We start from the raw sequence: 20,632 nt of genomic DNA, 5'->3' as shown, positions 1-20,632 counted from the left end.
CTAAGGGGGCAGGCAGGTTCTTTTAGGGATCCTTGACGGAATGATGATAGCTAAATCTTAGTTACAATTAAAGCTTTATTTTCGTAGCAGGATATGATTAGTATAGCACAGAATTTATTAATAGAATGGCACAGGATCACTTCAATATAGTACAATCAGGTACTACAATATAAAATCAATACAGTATGATCTATAAGCACTGTAATACAGTATTTATAATACAACTTAACTTATATCTAATCACCTGGGCCCTCTGCAGATCAGGTCAAATTTTAATATTTGGTTTGTTGTGTCAGTATAACAATCATAATATAGACTTGAAAAATATATAAAAGAATAGGAGTCACTCACTCAATCCTGGGAAGACGCAGACGATGGTGGCATTGTTCCTGGCCATGGAGGGGTTGTGGGTCTCCCTGTCCAGCAGCAGTTCTGGTCCAGGTTCCCGCTTAGGACTTGTAAGTGCTCGCTTTTATGGACAGTGCTCTGTGTGCTGTTACGCTTCCCTGTTCTTTGCCGGGGTCATCAACAACACCTGGCTGGCCGGCTGCCTGGGACCTTCAAGGCTGGCAGGGAAGGGAGTAATCAGCCTGGCGCCCACGAATCTTGACGCTGATAGGGAGGGGAAGAAGAAATCTGTTTGGTTTGTCTACTTGGTTCACAGGACCTTCAGAGCCTGAGAATGAGGGGAAAGGGAATGAATACGTGACCTGCTCAGTCACAGAGAATGGCTGCTTGCCTCATAAAATGGTGTTATGCTAGCCATATTACCAGGGTCGTGAGCAGGGGGAACCGGTCACACCTAGTTCAAGAAGTTTGAAATTGAAGGAGTACTCGTTAGTGCTAGTAGGATATTATTATTTTATCCATTTCAAGCTGAGTTACTATCCAGGTAATTCTCTTGAACTCACCAGCACAGGGTGCTGTAGAGGCACTTAGTACCAGCAAGTTCAAAAAGGGATTGGACACACTTACTGACAGCTGTCCACAAGCAGTGAATAGACAAGAAAGTGCTCTCTGACATCTGTAGCATCATCATGGATGCTGTGTAGTGTGAGAGGTTTCAGTTACAGATTGTAGCCTGGATTTTCTACTCTGACCACATAGTTTTGCCTGCTGCAGCTGGTGGAGAGAACGTGGGCCTCAGCAAGCCCTTGGTCCGATCCAGTGAAAGCTTGGAGCTCCAAATAAGTCATCTCGTCACTGGAACTTGACTGCTTATTTTAAATCTCTTCTGTTTTCACTTATGGCTTGGTTAGACTGCCTCATTTGAAATTAGGTATTGTAAAACTCCTTCACTGTCTTACATGTAATATTTAAACTAGTTAGACCCCATATTAATTGCAAAATAGATGTAAAATGCACTCCAGGAAGGACAGCAATCAGCCAAACATAAATTCGGATGTTATACCAGTGTCATTTATGTCCTTGGTGGGGTACTGTTGTTGATTGTGATTGATTAATCGCTGAGCTATGCCATGATCCTTCAGAGTTAAGTAATAGTATAATTATATATATTATACACAGGGAATAATTTTATGTATTATACACGTTATACTGTGCAAAGCTTATTCTCTTGCTTGTAACTTCTGGATTATTAAAGTATCTGATTCTAAAACTTGCTTCCCAGAACTGCATGGGGTCTGTCAACAGCACCTAGCAGTTATAGTTCTGAAATAATCTTACAACTTTCTGGGGAAAAGATATCCTCATTTACTGAGCTAAATATTGGATTACACAATATTATATTATTTTAAAAGTTATTCTGCTTAATAAAGTACTTCAATCTGACAGATTTACTGTCTTTTTGATATAGGGCCTGGTGAAGGGGGTGTTGCTTTTTTTAAGGGATGATTATCATTTTGAGCACGTTCAAATTTGGATTCAGGCCAGTGTAGTTTATCCCTGCTTCTAGGTTGGCTGAGCACTAGGTTTCTGTCATAAAACAGACTTTAAAAAGAGAGGAGAGAAGCTTCTGTAAAGAAGTTACTAATTATTACTGATTACTAGTCATGTACAAAATCTAATTACTAACTGCTTTTGATAGGTCTGAACTGTTGGGATATGCAAAACCTGCAAACTAAAATTTGGTGGTTTGCCCTATAATATGTTGCATTATAGAATGTTATTTGTGGACATGAGTAGGGGAAAAAAAAATCATGGTAAACTAATAAAATTCTTGATGTAAATTTCAGTAGAAGTTTTGTTTTTAACCAGCTCATTTAAAATGTAGAATGAGTCTTTCAGTGGTAGCCCAAAGGCTAATTTAGTCACAAACAACTGGAGTATAATTTCTTGCTGTGTTTTGTTGTTCAGAAGATGACAGAGAGAAGTCGTGTATACTTGGAGGAGAATAATTTTCTGTTTGTTTTATAGCTGTAGGTATTAAGCTGAAAATAGTACAAAATACCTCTTGTAGATCTGCACAACGATTTTGCTGCCGACAATCCAGTGACTCTTCTCCTTGAAGGGACATTACCTTCAAGGAGTGTAGGACTAGTGTAGTAATGCTCTCATTATACAGATTTAGCTCTTCTCTTACAGGGTCAATCATTTAGATGATACATCGATGAGTAAGGTATTCATATTTATACTTCAAGTAAGGTCAAATTTGCTTGAAGTTCATTCCAGACAGAAGATGACTGGTCAGTGACTGGTACGTGCATAAATGCAAGTAAATGAAGTATTCCTTGTCATGATGGACTATATAAAAACATCCTGTGTAGTGGAACACAGGGTGTAACGTAATACTGAGAAAGATGTGCAAGTATGTTGTCATTTGGTATATTTCTGGATTTGGATTTTTTGTTTGTTTTGTTGTGGGTTTTTTCCTTGGCTGTTGGTATGTTTTTGTAAATTGTGCAGTACATTATACTGAAATATCAAATTCTGTTGGTTTTATGCCCTTCCTAAGAAATTTGCTTTACAGTTGTGTGTATATATACAGAGTATATTCCCATGTAGATCTAAAGATGTAGACATCTTAAAGATATGTTCAGCTGTTTGCTGCTAATGTCTAGCTTTGGATTCACCAGATGGCTCCTCAGAGTTACATATGTGGTAAATATTTGAGGCATGCGAGTGCCTCAAAATTCTCTTGAGCAAATATTTTTAGAAACAATATAGCAAAACCTTTGAAAATCCATTTGTTTTATTTCTACATGTCAGTCATTTCACTAAAGAAAGTTTCCTTCTGCTTTACAGGGTTGTGCGCTCTTAAAATTCAAATCAGCCATCTTGAACTACTCTGACTGACACACCAACAAAGTTCACCTTCAGACACTAACTTAGCTTGCAAAGTTACATTATCTGGAACTGCAAAACATCATGGCTTTGCTAGGATTAAGCTTGGAGTAGTTCAAACCAGCAGACTTGAATTTTAAGTGCATTTGGCAGAGCGCTTCCACCTCCCCGCCCCCGGCTTTGATACTACATAACATTCAAAAAGGCATCTTAAATTTCACTAGTTCTTTACTCGGTGCAGTCTTCTTAATTGCCTTGTAAATGTGATGCTGTAATGCTAGGATAAATCCCTTACACATGGGCTTGCTGAAATTTCAGGGGGCTCCCCTTGATGGCTGTGCTGCTGATAGTGTGCTGCAGGCACACTGTATTCCTGCTGGCCTGTCAAGGAGGCTGTCCCCCGAGACATCATTTGGACATTATTTCAGAGACTTTTCTTTGTTTTAACACTGTCCTTTGCTCTGCTTTGTAGCAGCTTGTCTAAATCAGAATAAACTGGTGTGGTTTTGTTTGTGATGTTTCAAAACCTGTGTTCTCTTCCTTGTAGCAATGTATGAGGAGAGGCAAAGAAGAAACAGTAAATCCTGTTGACAATGACAGATGGGGTTTTCATACCACTTAGTACTACCAGCTCTGTGGCTAGTGTGTGACTTCGGAAGAGCTACTCCATGAGGATTATGAACTTTACTTCAGTGTTGCTTATGTTACTGAAGTTTTGCTATTCAGCTGACTTTTTGTTGTTTGGATAAATGTAATGAAACCAGTTTGTATTGGACAATTTGTCTAATTTTTATGTACTGTTCTCCAAACTACTGCAATGTTCTTAATATACGCAAAGTTCACATACATGTACTTTTCCCCTTGGTGTGCTTCTAACAGAACTCACTTCATAGCTCTTTTCATTTAAAATGGTGTAAAAAGTTGTGTATGATCATATCTTATGTTCATAGTTTTTTCCTAGTAATATATTCTAAGTGCCTTACAAATATTTACATAGTTTAGAGGAGTTGTTTTCCTGCTTCATTTTGAAGAAAGTATGTGCTATTGGCTCCTTGTATAGGAAAGCGCTTCATGGGATGAAAACCCAATCAGTTTGTGCTTTTGACTTGAGAGGGTGCTATTAGAAAGCATGAGCAGTAGGAAATAGCATACAGTTGAACTATGTCTACGCTGTATCCTACTTTGACTATTTTCCTAAAGATTTTCTTTATTATTTTGAAAGTCATAAAACTGTTCATCCAGTAACAGTCTGACTTGTGTAGTCTGTCAAATTACACCTTGACTAAAGATTTGCTTAAAAAAAAGGATTAAGTAAAATGAACGCTCAAACTGTGACAAAGGTGAGTATCTGAATGGTGTAGGTATTCAGTTGAGAATTCCCTTTGGTTTTCCTGAGATGCACTTGTGTCAGAATTTAGGTAGATGCACACTGGAATTACACAGCATATGATTTTGTCCTCAAGGAGGTGCTGTTTATTTTCAGAATGGGATCATACTTAAGCCTAAATCTTCCTGCTTTTGCACCTGTCATAAATTTCAATAAATACTGAGTCCGAGGACATGTGGAGTCCCAGGAGTGCTCCAACTTACTGTAATTCAGAGAAGTGCATGTTTAGAAGCACAGAGATAGGAGGAAAAATGTTTGTTTGTTTTTCTAACTGACCTTTCACTAGCCGCTTGGCTAGCTGGTTTTGTCCGAGAAGCAGCTGAGACAGTTTGGGTAAGGAAGGTGTTGCTTATTTGCCCATGATTTGCAAGATGTCAAAAGCATGACATTTACAATCTTCTGAATGTGATGATGGCTTTAGCTGCCTTTATTTCACTTTGAGTAATTGGCCTCTCTGTATTTTCAATTTTAGCATGGGACTTTGATTTTTAGACACTGTAACTTTTTCAGTTTTTCCCAAAATTTTCATGCAAGTTGTGAGAATTAGTTTTGTCACATATTGCTTCCAATCGTGAGAATTTGGTGAATACCAGTATTTGGAAGCATCGCTCTTTCCATCTTCCAGCATCAGTCTCTCTGGGATAAGTATGACCAGACACAAAGGCCATTGGAAAATAAGTAATGCAACTTGTTTTTTAAAAATATAAAATTGTTGATACCTGGGGACGTGAGTGGGGGGAATAATCTGTCCTGCCGTGTCATTGGGTGGAGCAACTGAGAACAGTCAGTCTGTACAGGATGTAAGTATTGACTTGAATGAGACCAAATTCTTCAAGCAATTTTCTTGAAGAAATTTGCAAATCTCACAATGGTAGTTTGCTATTTCTAAACCATCTAGCTTATTTATTCAGTAAGTTCTTTTGTGATCAGTGGTATTACTAGAGTGAATAAATAATCCATAGCTCAATTAAGTATTGTAGACAGCTCAGGCTTGCCACTGTCAGTGTTACAGCTGTAGAGAAGTGGTTCCATGTGTCTGGGTATTAGGCTGGAACTTCAATTATTCTTCCTGAAGTGGAAATTGTTTCCTATCAAAACCTGTCTCTAAATTGATTTTGTGGGGTTTTGGTGGTTGTTTTTTACCGTTGATAGTTTCTTTTTAACTTTCTCTGTCTAGTCTACGATTGTGAATGCCACTGAAAATGTAGATATAAAGATGTTTTTAAACACCAATGGATTTGTGATCTTCATTTTGTTGTAGAAATAAATAACATACATTACTTGGTGCATCGTTTTTCTCCTGTTGCAACTGTTTAGCCTTGAGACTTTAATGCCTACAAAAACATAAAAAAACCCCAAAGCTATTATTGATAACAAACCACCACTGTTTTGGTAGTTTGAACATTTATTTTGGTTTTATATTAAATGACTGAATTTCATTGGTGTTACATCTAATAAAATTCACTGTAATTGCTTCCAATACACAGTAGAGTGTAAGCTTGCATATCTTCCCCCCGCTCCCAATCTTCTTTCTCCTTCCTTTTTTCACTTCAATATTTACAGCAGAATTGCTACCCTTAATAATTAGGTCAAATATATTTCACAGTTGCACCTAAGATTTTGGCATACGCCATGAAATTCTCTACTTACATGTATAGGAAAAAATAGTCTGTTATAATGACAGCTCCTGAGATAGATTAAGTATACAAACTTTCTTCTTCCCTTTTCCTTATCAGGAAGTATTGATGAAGACGTTGTGGTGATTGAAGCATCCTCCACTCCCCAGGTCACTGCTAATGAAGAAATAAATGTTACCTCAACAGATAGTGAAGTGGAGATTGTCACAGTTGGTGAAAGCTACAGGTGAGACCTGCAACTCTTTGTGTTAATACGTTTTTGCTTGACTTCAAGTTTGTCATGGGGCTCTGTGTCGTTAAAAGCCCATAAGGTAATGTCGCAGAAATTCTAACCAGGATGCATAGTATGCATTTTTGATTTAAAACAACAACAACAAAAACCCAAACAGCAACAACTCAAACCCCCAAATAAAGAAGGAAACAAAAAACCCTAAACCACAGCTTTGCTTAGTTCAATTCATCTGGAATCGTTGAGGTGGTTGCAGTTAGTGTGACTGATAGGCAGAATTTTGGGGAAGCAAAGCTGAGATCCTAGAAGAAAGCAAGTATAGGCTGAGCTGACTATCTAGGGATTATCTGAGCATTTCTCAGGAAAGCATCCTACTTCTTTGAAGCTGCTGCTGTGTATGCTTTCCCGTTCTTCCATGCCTCTCTGCAAGTTTTGTTCCATGTTTGTCAGATTTTTCAGAATCTATTAAAGTGGAGTTCCTTCAATAAAAAAACTTGAAATTATCACATGCATGGGACAGTTGGAGATGGCTGTTTATTATGTATGTCTTCATATTTGTGAACATGAAGACAAAAATTGTAGAATATGAAGAATTGCTATCCGATTTTTATAAAATAATGACAAAGGAACAATAGGCAGTAAGTTATGAAAACATTCCATCTCTTTGTCATCATAGTGCTTTCACTAATGCGATTTTAAATTTAAAGTAACAGACAAGTTTTCCTGCAAAAAATCACTTCTATTGGAAAAAATACCATATTGAACAAACCAACTTTATGTTTAAGACAAATGTGTGCATAATGTAGATTTCATGAAGGCTTGGAACTAACTAAATTTTTTGTTGAACTCTTACACACAAAGGATTTCATACTCACAAAAATATGTAGCCCAAATCGATGAGATGAGAGAGAAAATCAACACTTTAAAAATTAATTTCTTCAGCAGTATGTTTCTTTGTATTTCCTTCTCTAAAAGAAAACGAAAGCTGCAGAATCAACAGATGCTGTCTTCACGTGATTAGAAACATGTTTCTAGAAATAGTTAATTTATCTACATGAATGTATTTGAGAATAGTAATCTAAACTTATGAAACAACATGTACGATTGAAAAGACTTGAACTAGATCAAGTTAATGCTTTAGCCTCTTATAACTTGCATGGAAAGCTTCAAAGGGTAGAAAATTAGGCTAGATGACAGTGATTGTGCTTATAGAACATTAATTCAAACATTATTAAAGACAGATAAGATGCTTTTAAAAAATAAATAGCTTTCTGTCTTCCTAGCATCAATAAAAAAATCTTTTGTGTAGTAGCTAAAAAAGATTTGAAAAAGTTACTGCTTTCTTCCTTTACCTTCTGCAATGCTACAGCCAAAATGATGGCAGCAAACACACCCCCACACCCCGCCCCTCATTGAGCCAGGGGCTCTTTCTGGTGAATTTAAATTTTTGCCCTGTTAAATATTTATCTGATTTTTATTTGCCTTGCGAAATCAAGATGCTAATACTTTCCTACTTGTTTGTGAGTGGTCACTGGTGAGATGCAGTTGGTAGGATGTTGACTCCTTATTTGGTCGTGTGCATATAGAAATTTGTCACTCTTTCTTGTGTTGCGCACAGGCTCAGGTTTGAGAAAATTGTGTACAGGACTCCATGTGTTAGTTTCTTCCTCCATGGCCTTCACTTTGTCCAGTGTGCCATATTCTATCAAGAAATTGTTATGCAGTGATGATTATTGTTCCTCCTCCTCCCTTTTCTATCAAGATATGGCCACTTGCAAAGCATAGGGAAAGTAAATCTTTAATGGAAAAGAAACTGCAGTCTCAAGCAGCAGTGTAGCAGCTGGAGTCATAGCAAGGAGGATGAGATGGACAGTATCTACCAAAATGCTATAAAGCCTTCACTGATGGTCCTTTTCTGATTAAGAAAAAGCTAGTAAGATCTGGTTGAGAGTTGTCTTAGCATTAAGTGGACTAAACAGTTTGGTCATACGTACTTCTGAGGAGGACTAACCTAGTCATCTTGAAATCACGTGGACTCAGCCACAGACTGAATGTACACAGTACCATATAGCTAATGTATTCATTAGTAATTCAGAATAATGTGCTATTTAATCATAACAAGGAAATAAAGACCCAGACCTCTAACTTTTAAGACTTTTCCAATTCAGTAGTCCTTTGTTTCCACCCCCGTCTTTGGTTGTAATCCATACCTGATTCAAAAACTCTTGAAGATTATTAGCTTGCTGTACAGTTGTATGCTAGGCCTCATTTCTCTAGTTTGATGCTTTGTCATGTTGTCTGCTTGTTCTTTTGTGCAAGAAGAAACCCAAAGAAATTTCTTACTGCTAAATTTACAGCTTGCACTAAAAAACAAACAATACAGATGTAGTAGGTACTGCACTGGTTATGATATGAAGCTGGATTCCCTGTAAGGGAAGTAAAAACTGGGAGTCCTGCATACCCTTCCGCAGCTGATTTCTCCTCTCCTTCACTCCCACACCTGAGGTGCTCCCATGAACCTCACCTCTTAGTTACCTGGAGGGGAGGGCAGATGGAGGAGGAGGTGAGACCTCTCCTTGTATTACCAAAGTGCACTGTGTGTCACCAGGCAGTGATAGTAAAGTTTTGAAAGGGGCTTGGGAGGTAAATTTCATTCTGGGGTGTTAGTAGGACACACACAAAGCACTCACAAATCAATTTGGACGTTATGTAAATGCAAACTTTATGTGCCTTTTTGAACCGACCCAGTCTTTAAATTCCAGTGACTACTGAAGTGGAATTAAAGTGTAAGCCAATTGAGAAGACTGCAGCAAGCATGCTTTTTGCACTGCAGGAAAATGTACTGATCTGGGTTAGTGAGTTACACAGATGGGGGTGAAGGGCGCACAGGCAGAACAGAAATGTGGCCCGAGCTCCGTGGTGATTTGTGCAGTGGGTTTTGTTTGTTTTTAGTGAAGTCATTCCCTTTTCTTCACATTTTCTTCTTCCGAATTTCTGAAGTGTGAGTACATTGTTTTCCCAAATTGGAAAATAAGAGCCACTTGATTTATAGAAATACTGGAGAGTCAAAGGGTTTTTTTAGAGTGAACTGGTAAATACAATACTATGAAAAAAAAATAATAAGCTTCCCTTCATTAAAGACAGTATCTTCTCAACTTAAACTCCAAAGCATCATTGTTTTTAGTGCTTGGGTTTGTATGACTAAATTGAATAGAATGGGTGCTAAGTGTTACACTACAGAGATAAAACCATCCCTTTCCTTAGATATGGATACAGGCTTATGATTTCCTCTCCTCAAGCCAAGTTTCTTTAAAGTTTAACTAAGTGTTACACAAAGCTGTGTTCATTCTTGGGGGGGGTGGGGTGGGAATAATATTCAAGAGAGGAGAGTCCAGACACTTTGCACTTTTAGGACACTTTAGAAATTTAAAGTAAAGTGTAGAAATTATCCTCTGAAAATATTCTGTCACAAGTTAACAGGCAAAAGAACTTAATGTTTACAAATTTTTATTTTCTTTACGCTTCTGTCACCATTCATAGATCTACTGTTTCAGACTGCATAGGAGTAGTATAGAATTTGGAGACTTTTCATTTACTATTAACAAAGTTAAAAAATAACATCAGGTATAACTGCTGCCTGACTGTGGCTGTAGGGTTTCACGGTGAATTTTTTATAAGTTACCTGTGCGTTTCATAGGAGTGTGGTTTAAAGCCATTTAAATGCTACCTGTTGGGTATTTGCCATTATATTATCTGGTAAAGGCTGCAGTAATGTTTGTAAGTACACATCTAGTCAATGCAGAGTAGTGGGGGATTTCAATATAACAAAATGCTCTTCTAATAATATTTTAAAAATACTTCAAATAGCTTCTCAAACAGTGAGGAGAAGAATTTAATAATGGCAAAATTGAGGTCAATGCTTAAGGTGTTACCTTTTTTTAAGGTCTCGTTCCACGCTTGGACACACAAGATCACACTGGGGACAAAGCTCTACTTCTCATGCTGCACGACCTCAAGAACAGCGGAACCGCAGTAGGGTTTCCACAGTCATCCAGCCGCTGAGGCAGAATGCAGCGGAGGTGGTGGACCTCACGGTGGATGAAGATGGTAAGATGCATCTCTTGCTTTTTCAGAAGCAGGATGATCAGTGTAAGGGGAGTGGAAGTAATTGCATCAGTTATAATACAGCATTCTATGAAAAATTCTCAATTCTAAACAAACTCATTTCCAAGCCTGTCAGAAAATCCTCTTGCAGCCTTCCTTTAAAAACTGAAAGTTCAGCCATTCCCAGTGGGTCTACTAGATCTAATTTTTCTTCCAAAACAGATTTGGGTGTGTGTCTGATGGCTGACTCACCAGGCAGAAATTACAGAACAGGTTGGAACTACTTCTTTAAAAATATGCACTTACTTTAATACAGCACTATAAAAGGAAAACTTACCACTGCCTATGCTTTGGAATAGCTACTGTTCTTTCAGGCCTTGGAATAAAAATAATTTTAAAAGAAAACAAAACAAAACTACACCAAACTAGTGAAGTATGCTAGGTTTCTGAAGCTGTAACCTTTCGATTGTTTCCTACCATTAAAACCTACTGATGCTTAATAAGTCTATTCCTGCTGAAAATCATAAGAGCAAATTTCAGGTACTGTCAAACATCGAGAAAAGGAAAAACTAAAGCTCGTGTACATTTTTGCAGGTTTATTTTTGTGGTGGTGGTTTTGGGTGTTTCTTGGGCACATGCTACTTTTAATGTTGGACAGAAGTTTTGTCCTGTTGTGGTTCTGTCCCCAAGTACATCACAAGCTAGAATCTTGCAGTATTTTATTTTTCAAGTTGTTTTGTTTTTTTGCGGTGGGTTGGAGAGTTGGAAGGGCTTGGAATTGGTTTTTGTTGTTTGGTGTTTTTTAAGGAAGAGGATTGGTTGATTTACAGATTCTTTTCTTTGTGGATTTACTGTGAAGTGTCCCAACAGCTCTTTGATTGAAGGTGAATAGGTATCTATTGCTTTAATATACTCTTTAAACTCAAATTATAAAAGTTAGTCTTAAATTTTATAATGTATATATTTAAGACTAACTGTTTATCCTTCCACCAGAGGAAATGCCTTTATAAGATGAGGGATATTATTTTTGGGTTTAGGCATCAAATTTCACACATGAACTAGTATAAATAAATAAAAATTCTGAATTAACACTGTTAGAAGGCAGCTTTATCGTAACTTTACTGGTGCCTTCAAAGATACTTTTCTTAAAACTTTGCTAGCTACTTGGATGAGCATAAGGATCATATCTCCATCTATGTTGCTAGAATAATATATGTGAAATGTGTTGAAATTAAGTTTCTCTTAGCTGGTAGTTTGAGATCAACCAATCCCCCACTGGCTTTTATTGGTTTTAGGAGAGAGAAACAGAACTGTCTGTATTGCTGACGGTGAGACAAAACAGTAACAGACTAGCAGGGTGATGGAGGCTGATAGAATTGAGAATTGTCTGACTGCAGGATTGCTTTCAGAATGTATTAGCATCCAGTTTTGAGCACTGTGTGATCACATAGCAATGTTAGGCTATACATGTCCTGTATATTTGCTGGTTTTTTTCTGAATTTAAACGTTAATACATTTCTCCCAAAATGTTTTCCTTCAAATAGGATTAGTATATTGGAATGACATATTAAAATCCAAAGGAATTTAAATGTAGGTATCAGATCATGTTTTTTTAATGTAAGGAGTTGGAAGACTTGCAAGAACGGAGATATGTTTATTCCCTTGCTCACTGACTTGCTGATATACGTACTAGATATAGAGAGAAATCTTGAAAAATAGTCGTATTTTATTTTGAGACTTTGTGTAAGGGAAGTATTTGAAGTGTCTTGATGCTTCCCCCCTACACCACAACATCAATGCAGACATTTTTACTAAACAAACAAACAAACAACCTGAGCTGCTTCTGATGATATTCCCTTTTATGGTATCTCATATTCAGAGTGATATCATTGCCTTGTCAGTAATTAGAGAGAAATTTCAAACTTACAGTCAAAGGCAGATTTTTCAAAATTAAATTTGAATTATGTCACCAAGTATCTTTTTAAATATTAACCTGTTTACAATTGTATAGTAGAGAACAAGATTTATCAAGTGTTTCTTGTATTTCCCTAGGTACAATTAAATATATTGCTGACTATTACCTTTATAGTATGCAAAATGAACGTGTATGTGCTTTTAACAGAAAATTATTTAATGAATCTGCTTTTAATGTGTATTGAGACTAGAAACCCAAATTTATCTTGCTATGGCCTTTAGTACTATGCATCTAGAGTGATTGAAGTTTGTAAAGTAGTACTGCTAATTTAGATGTTGTTATGCTGTTCTTGGTTACTTATCTAAAAGTTTTTCTGTACTTTGTAGGCATTAAAAAAAATGGTAAGTGTAATACTTAATCTTAGAGTAGCTTGCCTGTGGATCTATGAAAGATTTCAGCAAGTGTTTTTGTGAAACAGAATTAAGTTCTGTATTTTGTACCTGTCAGGCTTTTGTGTTCTGACTTTCTTAGCATCTGGCAAGACCAGAAATGAGAATTTCTTGTATAATAATTAAAAAACACCAGCAACAATAAAAAGCCCCAGCAGCTTTTAAAGGTTTAAAGAACATGAAAGCTTTTTTGTTTTGCTAGAGCCAACAGTTGTGCCAACCACGTCAGCTAGAGTGGAGCCGCAGGTCGTGAGTTCTGCTTCCAGTAACAGTTCTAGTACGTCTACCTCAGAGCAGGCCTCTGATGCAGCTCCCAGCGTCTCCAGCAGCCAGCCCTCTGCAGCACCAGAGACGACTTCTAGTCTTCCCAGTGGCAGCACTGCTGGGACTTCAGCTGGAGGTACAGAATGAGAGCTTTCTACACTGTTGTGTTGCCTCCTAGTACAAAGGAGGTAGAGGAAGTTAGTCAGAATTCTGTAGGTTAAATGTCATGTGAATTTTTACTACTGAACATAACAGTTGAGAGGACAGGTATTTGAAAAAGATCATTGATTTCTCCCCAAAGCTGAGGGAAGTTGTGCTGGAGCATTCTGCTTTCACCTGTTGGAATGTTTTGGTGATACCTAATGAACTACATCCTTGCTTTTTGAGGAGGTAGAATGTAGCTCACAGGGAATTGAGTCTTCCATTGCAGTGCATTACAGGAGTGGGGTTTTTTAATGTGTATTGTAAAGAAGTGAAGGATGTATACAGATTCTGTGAACCACCCCCTGTAGATCACTTCACTGGAAGCACATTTATACAGATCTGTATAGATACTGACCTATAACAGAGCTGTATATACAAGTAGTGCTCATAACATCTCTGAAAAGTGGATGATCTGGCCCTATCTGCAAGTCAGGTGAGGTGCAATAAACCTGATCTGACCACAATTCCACAAGAATTTGAGGTCTCTGCACACTGATCACAGGAACAATCTTTCCTCCTTTGCCTACTGATGTCTTAAATTAGCAGAATAAGGCAAGTGTCAGTTCACGTCCTCTAGTGGTTCCCATGAGAACATCCACCTGAACCATTCAGATTTGATTCATTTGGCAGGCATAGCTAAATCTTCTCTTTTTGTATCCAGTTTGATTTGTTTTAGTCTAGATCTGTTTTTCAATCAGTTAATTATCTAATTGCAAAGTAATATTTTTTTTTCTATTTAAGACACTACTTTACAGTGATCAGCTTTACTGATTTCTTTCACTTCAATATTAACTTTCTTTATCTTCAAGATGATATAAGAAGAACTGCATCTAATACAACACTGGAAACTGGTCCTCCGGCCATGCCAAGGTTACCATCGTGCTGCCCTCAGCATTCTCCTTGTGGAGGACCTTCACAGACTCATCATGCATTGGGGCACCCCCATACAAGCTGCTTTCAGCAGCATGGCCACCACTTCCAACATCACCACCACCACCACCACAACCCTCACCCAGCTGTTCCACTATCTCCTTCATTCAGTGACTCCAGCTGCCCTGTTGAAAGGCCTCCTCCAGTGCCTGCACCTTGTGGAGCAAGCAGCAGTTCTGGCACCAGTTACCATGACCAGGCATGTTTAATTCTTGTGACTCTCCCTTTGCGATTTGAAGTTGTTGTAGATATGAGAGAATAGATTAGGATGCTGAATTGTGGATTACTCTTTTGTTCTGTAGCAGGCATTATAGAAGGGAACTAAAAGGAAAATTTGAGCTATAATATATGGACACAAAAATTTGAAATTTTACAGAAAGTCATAATTCAGCAAGTAATCATTGACAGCTGACATCCTCTTGATGACTGTAAGATGATAGTGGCTGTTTAAGCAAACCAAACGTAAATACCTTGAAATATACTTTGCTGATTGTAGCAGTTCTGCAGTGTAAATAATTGAGCTGCTCTAAGGGAAGAAAAAATCAAGTCTAATGTTCTGTTTATAAAAGATATAAAAGAGTTGCTTTTCTAAAAGCATTGGTTTTTTTAAGACTTCTTAAGTAACTGAAATGACAGCTGCTTGTGGTTTAACCCCAAGCAGCAACCAGGGCCACACAGCCATTCACTACTTCACTACTTCCCTGCCTCCCCCAGTGGGATAAGAGAAGAGAATAAAAAAAAAAAAAAAAAAAAAAAAAAAAAAAAAAAACCAAAAAAAACCCCTCGTGGGTTGAGAAAAAGACAGTTTGATAGAACAGTAACGCAAGAGAAAATAATAATAACAATAATGATAAAAGAATATACAAAATGAGTGATGCAGTACAGTTACTCACCCCATGATGCCCAATTGCCCAGCACATCCCAAGCAGTGATCATGGACTCCTGCCCCTCGGCCAGCCCCCATTTCTATAGTGAGCATGGTGTCTATGGTATGGAATATTCCATTGCCAGCTTGTCCTGTCTATGCTCCCTCTCTGCTTCTATGGGAAGCCGAAAAATCCTTGACTTCAGATAAGCATTACCTAGCAACAACTAAAACAATGTGTGTTACCAATGCTATTCTCATACTAAATCCAAAACACAGCAGCTACTTGGAAGAAAATTAATTCTATCCCAGCTGAAACCAGGACACAGCTCTAAAATAGTACAGTTATAAGTAAGAACAATACTATGCAAACTTAATTTACAATATGCAGAACTCTCAGTCCATTTTCTGTTAAAGTGTAATACATTAGGCCCACCTGAAAACGCTAATGATTGGTTTTTGCCTCCAAATATTTCAGTGCATGTAGCTCCCATGTACTCACTGACTTATCCTTCATAGGGGTTTTGTGTTTTGTGTCTTTTGGTTTTTGGTTTTTTTACACAATCTGGTGTAATGAATTTAGTGTCTCTCACCAGATTTAGGAACTTAAGAATTATGTTAACCATAGCTAAAGAATGTTTCAGAGTCGAGCCTTAAAACTTAAAAATTTGGATCCCAGTTGTTTGCGATAGTATTTACTTTTACTTTTTATCACATTATGTTTGAGGGTGACTTTGTTTTCAGTGTCTGAAGAATTGCTTGAAAAAGATGGTTTGTTTACACAGCAGGCATTGCCAGTAGACTTAAGCAGCAGTGGTATAAGAAGTCATGGAAGTGGTGCTTTTCATGGAACATCTGCTTTTGACCCCTGCTGTCCTGGTTCTTCATCTCGGACTGCAATTTATGGGCACCAGGCTGGTGCAGGCCCAAGCCAATCAATAACAATAGATGGATATGGATCGAGTATGGTTGCCCAGCCACAGCCCCAACCCCCTCCTCAGGCATCGCTCTCCTCCTGTCGGCATTATATGCATTCTCCTTGTAAGTATTGATAATTACTGGGTACCTGGGGGGGGATGACAGACGAAACGAAAAAGAAAACAGATTCCCTGACAACGCAGGAACACTCTTACTATCTGTTTGCTTTGATCTTAGAACTAGCCTAGCAAAACATGCATTAAGAAATGTATTTAAACAGTTCAGCTTCTGTAGAGGATTTGAACAGGATCAAGGTGAAGTTAAATATTTTCTTTTGAGTGACCTTAATACCATTCAGACTTCAGAAACTGTATTTACTATGAAAGTATCTTCCACATCCTTTGTATTTTAGCAGTGCCTTTCTTTTTCCTTGGTCTGTCCCCTGTCCCATCCTCCCAATAAGTTCTGCTTCAGCATGCTCAGACAGTCAATTCGCTTGTTAGATTATGATTTTTATTTTTTTTTTTTATTGTCTCTACAGAATAGTGGACTTTGGGGGCAGGGGGCGGTGGTGAATTTTTAAAAAATTAAACAACAAACTTGAAGTAAAACTTCTCACCGTATATACCCTTTTCAGCATGCATCACACAGATTTTATTTTTTTAATTTTTACCAACATTGGCAATTGGAGTACTTCTGGCTGCAGAAAGTGTGTGTTTCTTGTAGGGTATATTGCTGGAATTGCTTAATTTAAAAAAATTGCATAAACACATACTCCTATGTTGCCACTGTTTACACTAGTGTAATAATATTGAAGCACCTGTGTGAAGATAGTTTTCTTTGAATAAATTTAGGTCAAAACCTGCTACTGACCAAATTAAAAGCAGCTAATGTTTTCATTGCAGATGCTTCTTTGACCAGACCTCTTCACCATCAAGCTTCTGCATGTCCTCACTCTCATGGAAATCCTCCTCCACAGCCACAACCTCCACCTCAAGTAGATTATGTTATCCCTCATCCAGTGCATCCCTTCCATCCTTCAATCTCCTCTCATGCATCTTCTCATCCTGTTCCACCTCCACCTCCACCACCAACTCATCCTTTAGCCAATGCAGCTGCTCCGATACCACAGCATCTTCCTGCAACACACCAGCCTATATCCCATCATATCCCTGCAACAGCACCTCCAGCACAGAGGCTACATCCTCATGAAGTGATCCAGAGGATGGAGGTCCAGAGAAGAAGAATGATGCAACACCCAACGTATGTCACAAATGTACTCAGAACAATATCTAAACATATAATTCATTTCCCTCAGGTTTGTAAAATGTTGCATGTGAATCTCAAACTGTTAATTGCATGGTTAGGAACTTTTAGTATTAAACCATGGTAAGAAGTGTCTTTACCTACCATCACAGTCGGGTGAGCCTTACGACTGAACCATTACATCTCTCAATAGTGTCTCCAGGTAAGGCACAAATGGGGCATGGAAGAGAAGGGAAGCTTATATTTCTCTTGCCCATTACTCATCTTCCAGAAAATAGGCAGGAATTACTTTTCAAGCTGGACAGCCCAAAAAGTACATCATAAGCTCCTTTCAAATATGTTTTCCCTTGTTGATGCTGTTAAGATCTTTTTATCTAACTAATGCTTTAAAATAAAACAATTTATCATAAGAGACCATTTACCAGGTTTAATTCAGATTTAACCTTAGATTTATCTAGTTTTACTATGCCTTTAGAAGAGAAGGAAGACACTGCATGAGAATGTGACCAATGTTAGATGTATCTTTGGTGATACTCTTTAAGAGATGTTACTGTTGTTGCTAAACTGGATTCACTAGATGACACTAGTATTGACAGAAATCAGTTCAGTACTGGCTTGGTATTCAGTCACAAAGTAACTGAAGTTATTTTAATTCTGGAGATAATGGTTTTAAATATTCAAGAGACTTTCAAGAATGAGCTCTCTAGTTGTTGCTCCTAACTTTGTTACACGATTTCTACTGGTAACTAACTTAAAACTGATTTAATTTGCTTTAAACTTTTGAGGCAGTTTCCAGGTAATTCATAGAAATCTCTATAGGCAATAACTGCTCACAAAGTGGCACATCAGACTTCCCCCCCAGCCCCTAGTCCCCCAGGAAGTCAAATATAACTCTGCTTTCTCAGACATTAAATGTTTGATCTATCTGAACCCACACCTGTTCTTTTGTTATCTTTGCTATGCAAATGGCATAACCTCTAAACACCCTAACCTAAACATACAGGCATACCATGTGTATGCCCACGATTATCCAGTCACACCCAAAAATTAATTTTGGAACCTTCAAGCTAATGAATGTGAGATGGCAAGAGTGCATTTTAAGGAAAAATAATAATGGTAGCTATCTTACCAGTTTGGGAAACTTTCTGGTAGTTTGGGGATTGGAAATGTGAATATTGGCATTTCTTAGCCTAGTGAATTTCCTTTGTATGTATAGAAACTGTAGTCAAATGTTGACAATAGGTGCTTCCTTGACATTCTCTCCAAAGTCACCATCTCAGGTCAGTGTCAGTTTGCTCCATGAGGTTTCTTCTCTATAGTTTTGTTTTGTAACCTTATGAAATTGTTCAGCCCTTGGTCTTTCTTTCCCCCCCCAATCCTCATAACAAATTACATGCAAAACCAATACTGTCGTGTCTTGGCCTAACCTCGTATAAATCGGGTTATACTCTGAGAATCAGAAACTTGCATTTATTCGCTTTTTTATTTAATACACAGACTGAGGCTGCCAGCAGAGTTGCAGTTCCTTTGGTTTCATGTCCCAGCATCTCAGTGTTCTTAAGATGTTGTTTCATCCTTCATTTCTAGAAACTGCATATGAGATTGTGTAGTTTGTATACCTTCTGTCTAAAAATATAGGATTGTTTCAGGATTGGAAGTAGAGAAAGGTTTGAGTCCTCTTCTCACTGTCATGTCTCAAGTGTGGGTACAACAGCTGTAATTTCCATAGGGTCTTGGAATCAGCCACAAAATGTGCGAAAGGGAATGTATGAGGGTGCACTGCGTTGGCATAACACAGGTTTTCTGTTTATTTTAAATCTGGTGATCCACTTTATGCTAGTAGCATGGGATAGACGGCCTAGGAGTTTTATGTTCATAGAAATAATTTCAAACGTGTGTCTCTTCAATTAAGACGCATCTTAGGAAAAATGGGCCTACATGGCACTCAGTTTTTGTGGAACTACAGAAGTTGTTCTACTATGTTTTTTCATTAAAATACATTCTTACAGATTTTTCCCTATAGTTATTTGATAAACTGAAAGGAGGTGACACTAGGAGTAGGTTCTGATGATAGATCTGTTCCCACGTTGGTCTGTACCACTGCAGAAAACTAATACTTCTCACATAATTTATACAAGCTTGACAGATTTCTCTGGAGAAATGTCAATTTACAGTGATTAGAATAGCATGCTGTTAAGTAACTTTTTACTTCTCTAGACGTGTAAATTTACAGAATATCTAGTCTACTTTGTCAGGTAGTTTAAGGTGGTACCGAATCTGAAGACAGTAAAAAGTACTTTCTGCATTTAAAGCAATAAAAGCAATGGAGGAAAGAAAAATACCAATCCATTTCTTTCTGTAATTGGAAAATGGCAAAGTAACAGAAGTCAGCCAACATAGTTTTTCGAAGATTTCCCCCCCCCCCCCCCCCCAAAACTGTAGTTGTTCTATACCAGCTGGCATGGAAAAAAAACTGTGTGCTCTTATTACTTGAGGTATAACATAAACATGTTTCAAGGAAAATGTCCTCTGATTAGTGTATTAAGTTTCCCCCTAATTACTCTTGCCGGTATAGTTTTGCTAGAAATGAACTGCAGCATAATTGTGAAAGCTGCTGAATCTCAACATGACTGTCATCTGGCCTTTGCTTTCCTACCTGTGGTTTGAGGTTAGGATTAAACACTTTGTCAGTCCCTCTGTATTTACATCTGCCAAGTGAAGGGCAGAGCACAATAGCTGAAGCTGGTTTTGTCTTTGAATATGAAATTTTTATTAGAGTTAGTTTTTAACATATCTAAAGTTGAAATTAAAATACTGTGTGGAGAGTTTTATTTTTTTCTTTTAAATGTATTCCAGTAATTCAATCTGTAGTGTTTTGATTATGGATGTTGCTTTCTTGACGCTAACAAGTATATAAAATTAACTGTTGCTGTGTTATGTTGTTTAGACGTGCTCATGAACGGCCTCCTCCGCATCCTCACAGAATGCATCCCAATTATGGTCATGGGCATCACATTCATGTGCCTCAGACAATGTCTTCCCATCCTCGACAAGCTCCAGAGAGATCTGCCTGGTTAGTAATCAGATACTATTTTAGTTCTTTGGGACTCGGGACAACAGACTGTAATGTGCTGATCACAGTGCTGATAATGCTGGCTGTGATTTTTAGAAGTGCTGTGTGCACCTGTAGTTTAAAATTTGTAGAAGTTGATATGACTTCC

The 20,632-nt window shown here is 37.8% G+C and overlaps 1 protein-coding gene across 6 annotated transcripts in view; it reads left to right on the top strand.

Annotated features, from left to right (window-relative positions):
* RNF111 (ring finger protein 111) overlaps window positions 1-20,632 on the top strand; it is a 51,918-nt gene that overhangs the window by 16,631 nt on the left and 14,655 nt on the right. For 4 of the 6 annotated variants that reach the window (XM_063346014.1, XM_063346013.1, XM_063346011.1 and 1 more), the window contains exons 3-9: window positions 6,367-6,493; window positions 10,440-10,603; window positions 13,167-13,364; window positions 14,242-14,561; window positions 16,013-16,268; window positions 17,051-17,408; window positions 20,359-20,484. In XM_063346014.1, coding sequence (XP_063202084.1) covers window positions 6,367-6,493; window positions 10,440-10,603; window positions 13,167-13,364; window positions 14,242-14,561; window positions 16,013-16,268; window positions 17,051-17,408; window positions 20,359-20,484 — 1,549 coding nt within the window. The remainder of the gene's footprint in view (window positions 1-6,366; window positions 6,494-10,439; window positions 10,604-13,166; window positions 13,365-14,241; window positions 14,562-16,012; window positions 16,269-17,050; window positions 17,409-20,358; window positions 20,485-20,632) is intronic. The other 2 variants (XM_063346012.1, XM_063346010.1) reach the window with 1 other exon arrangement.

The sequence above is a fragment of the Chroicocephalus ridibundus genome, chromosome 9, assembly GCF_963924245.1.
Source record: "Chroicocephalus ridibundus chromosome 9, bChrRid1.1, whole genome shotgun sequence".
NCBI classification, from domain to species: domain Eukaryota; kingdom Metazoa; phylum Chordata; class Aves; order Charadriiformes; family Laridae; genus Chroicocephalus; species Chroicocephalus ridibundus.
The sequence above is the reverse complement of the archived record's forward strand: the minus strand, read 5'-3'. Positions and strand labels throughout refer to the sequence as shown.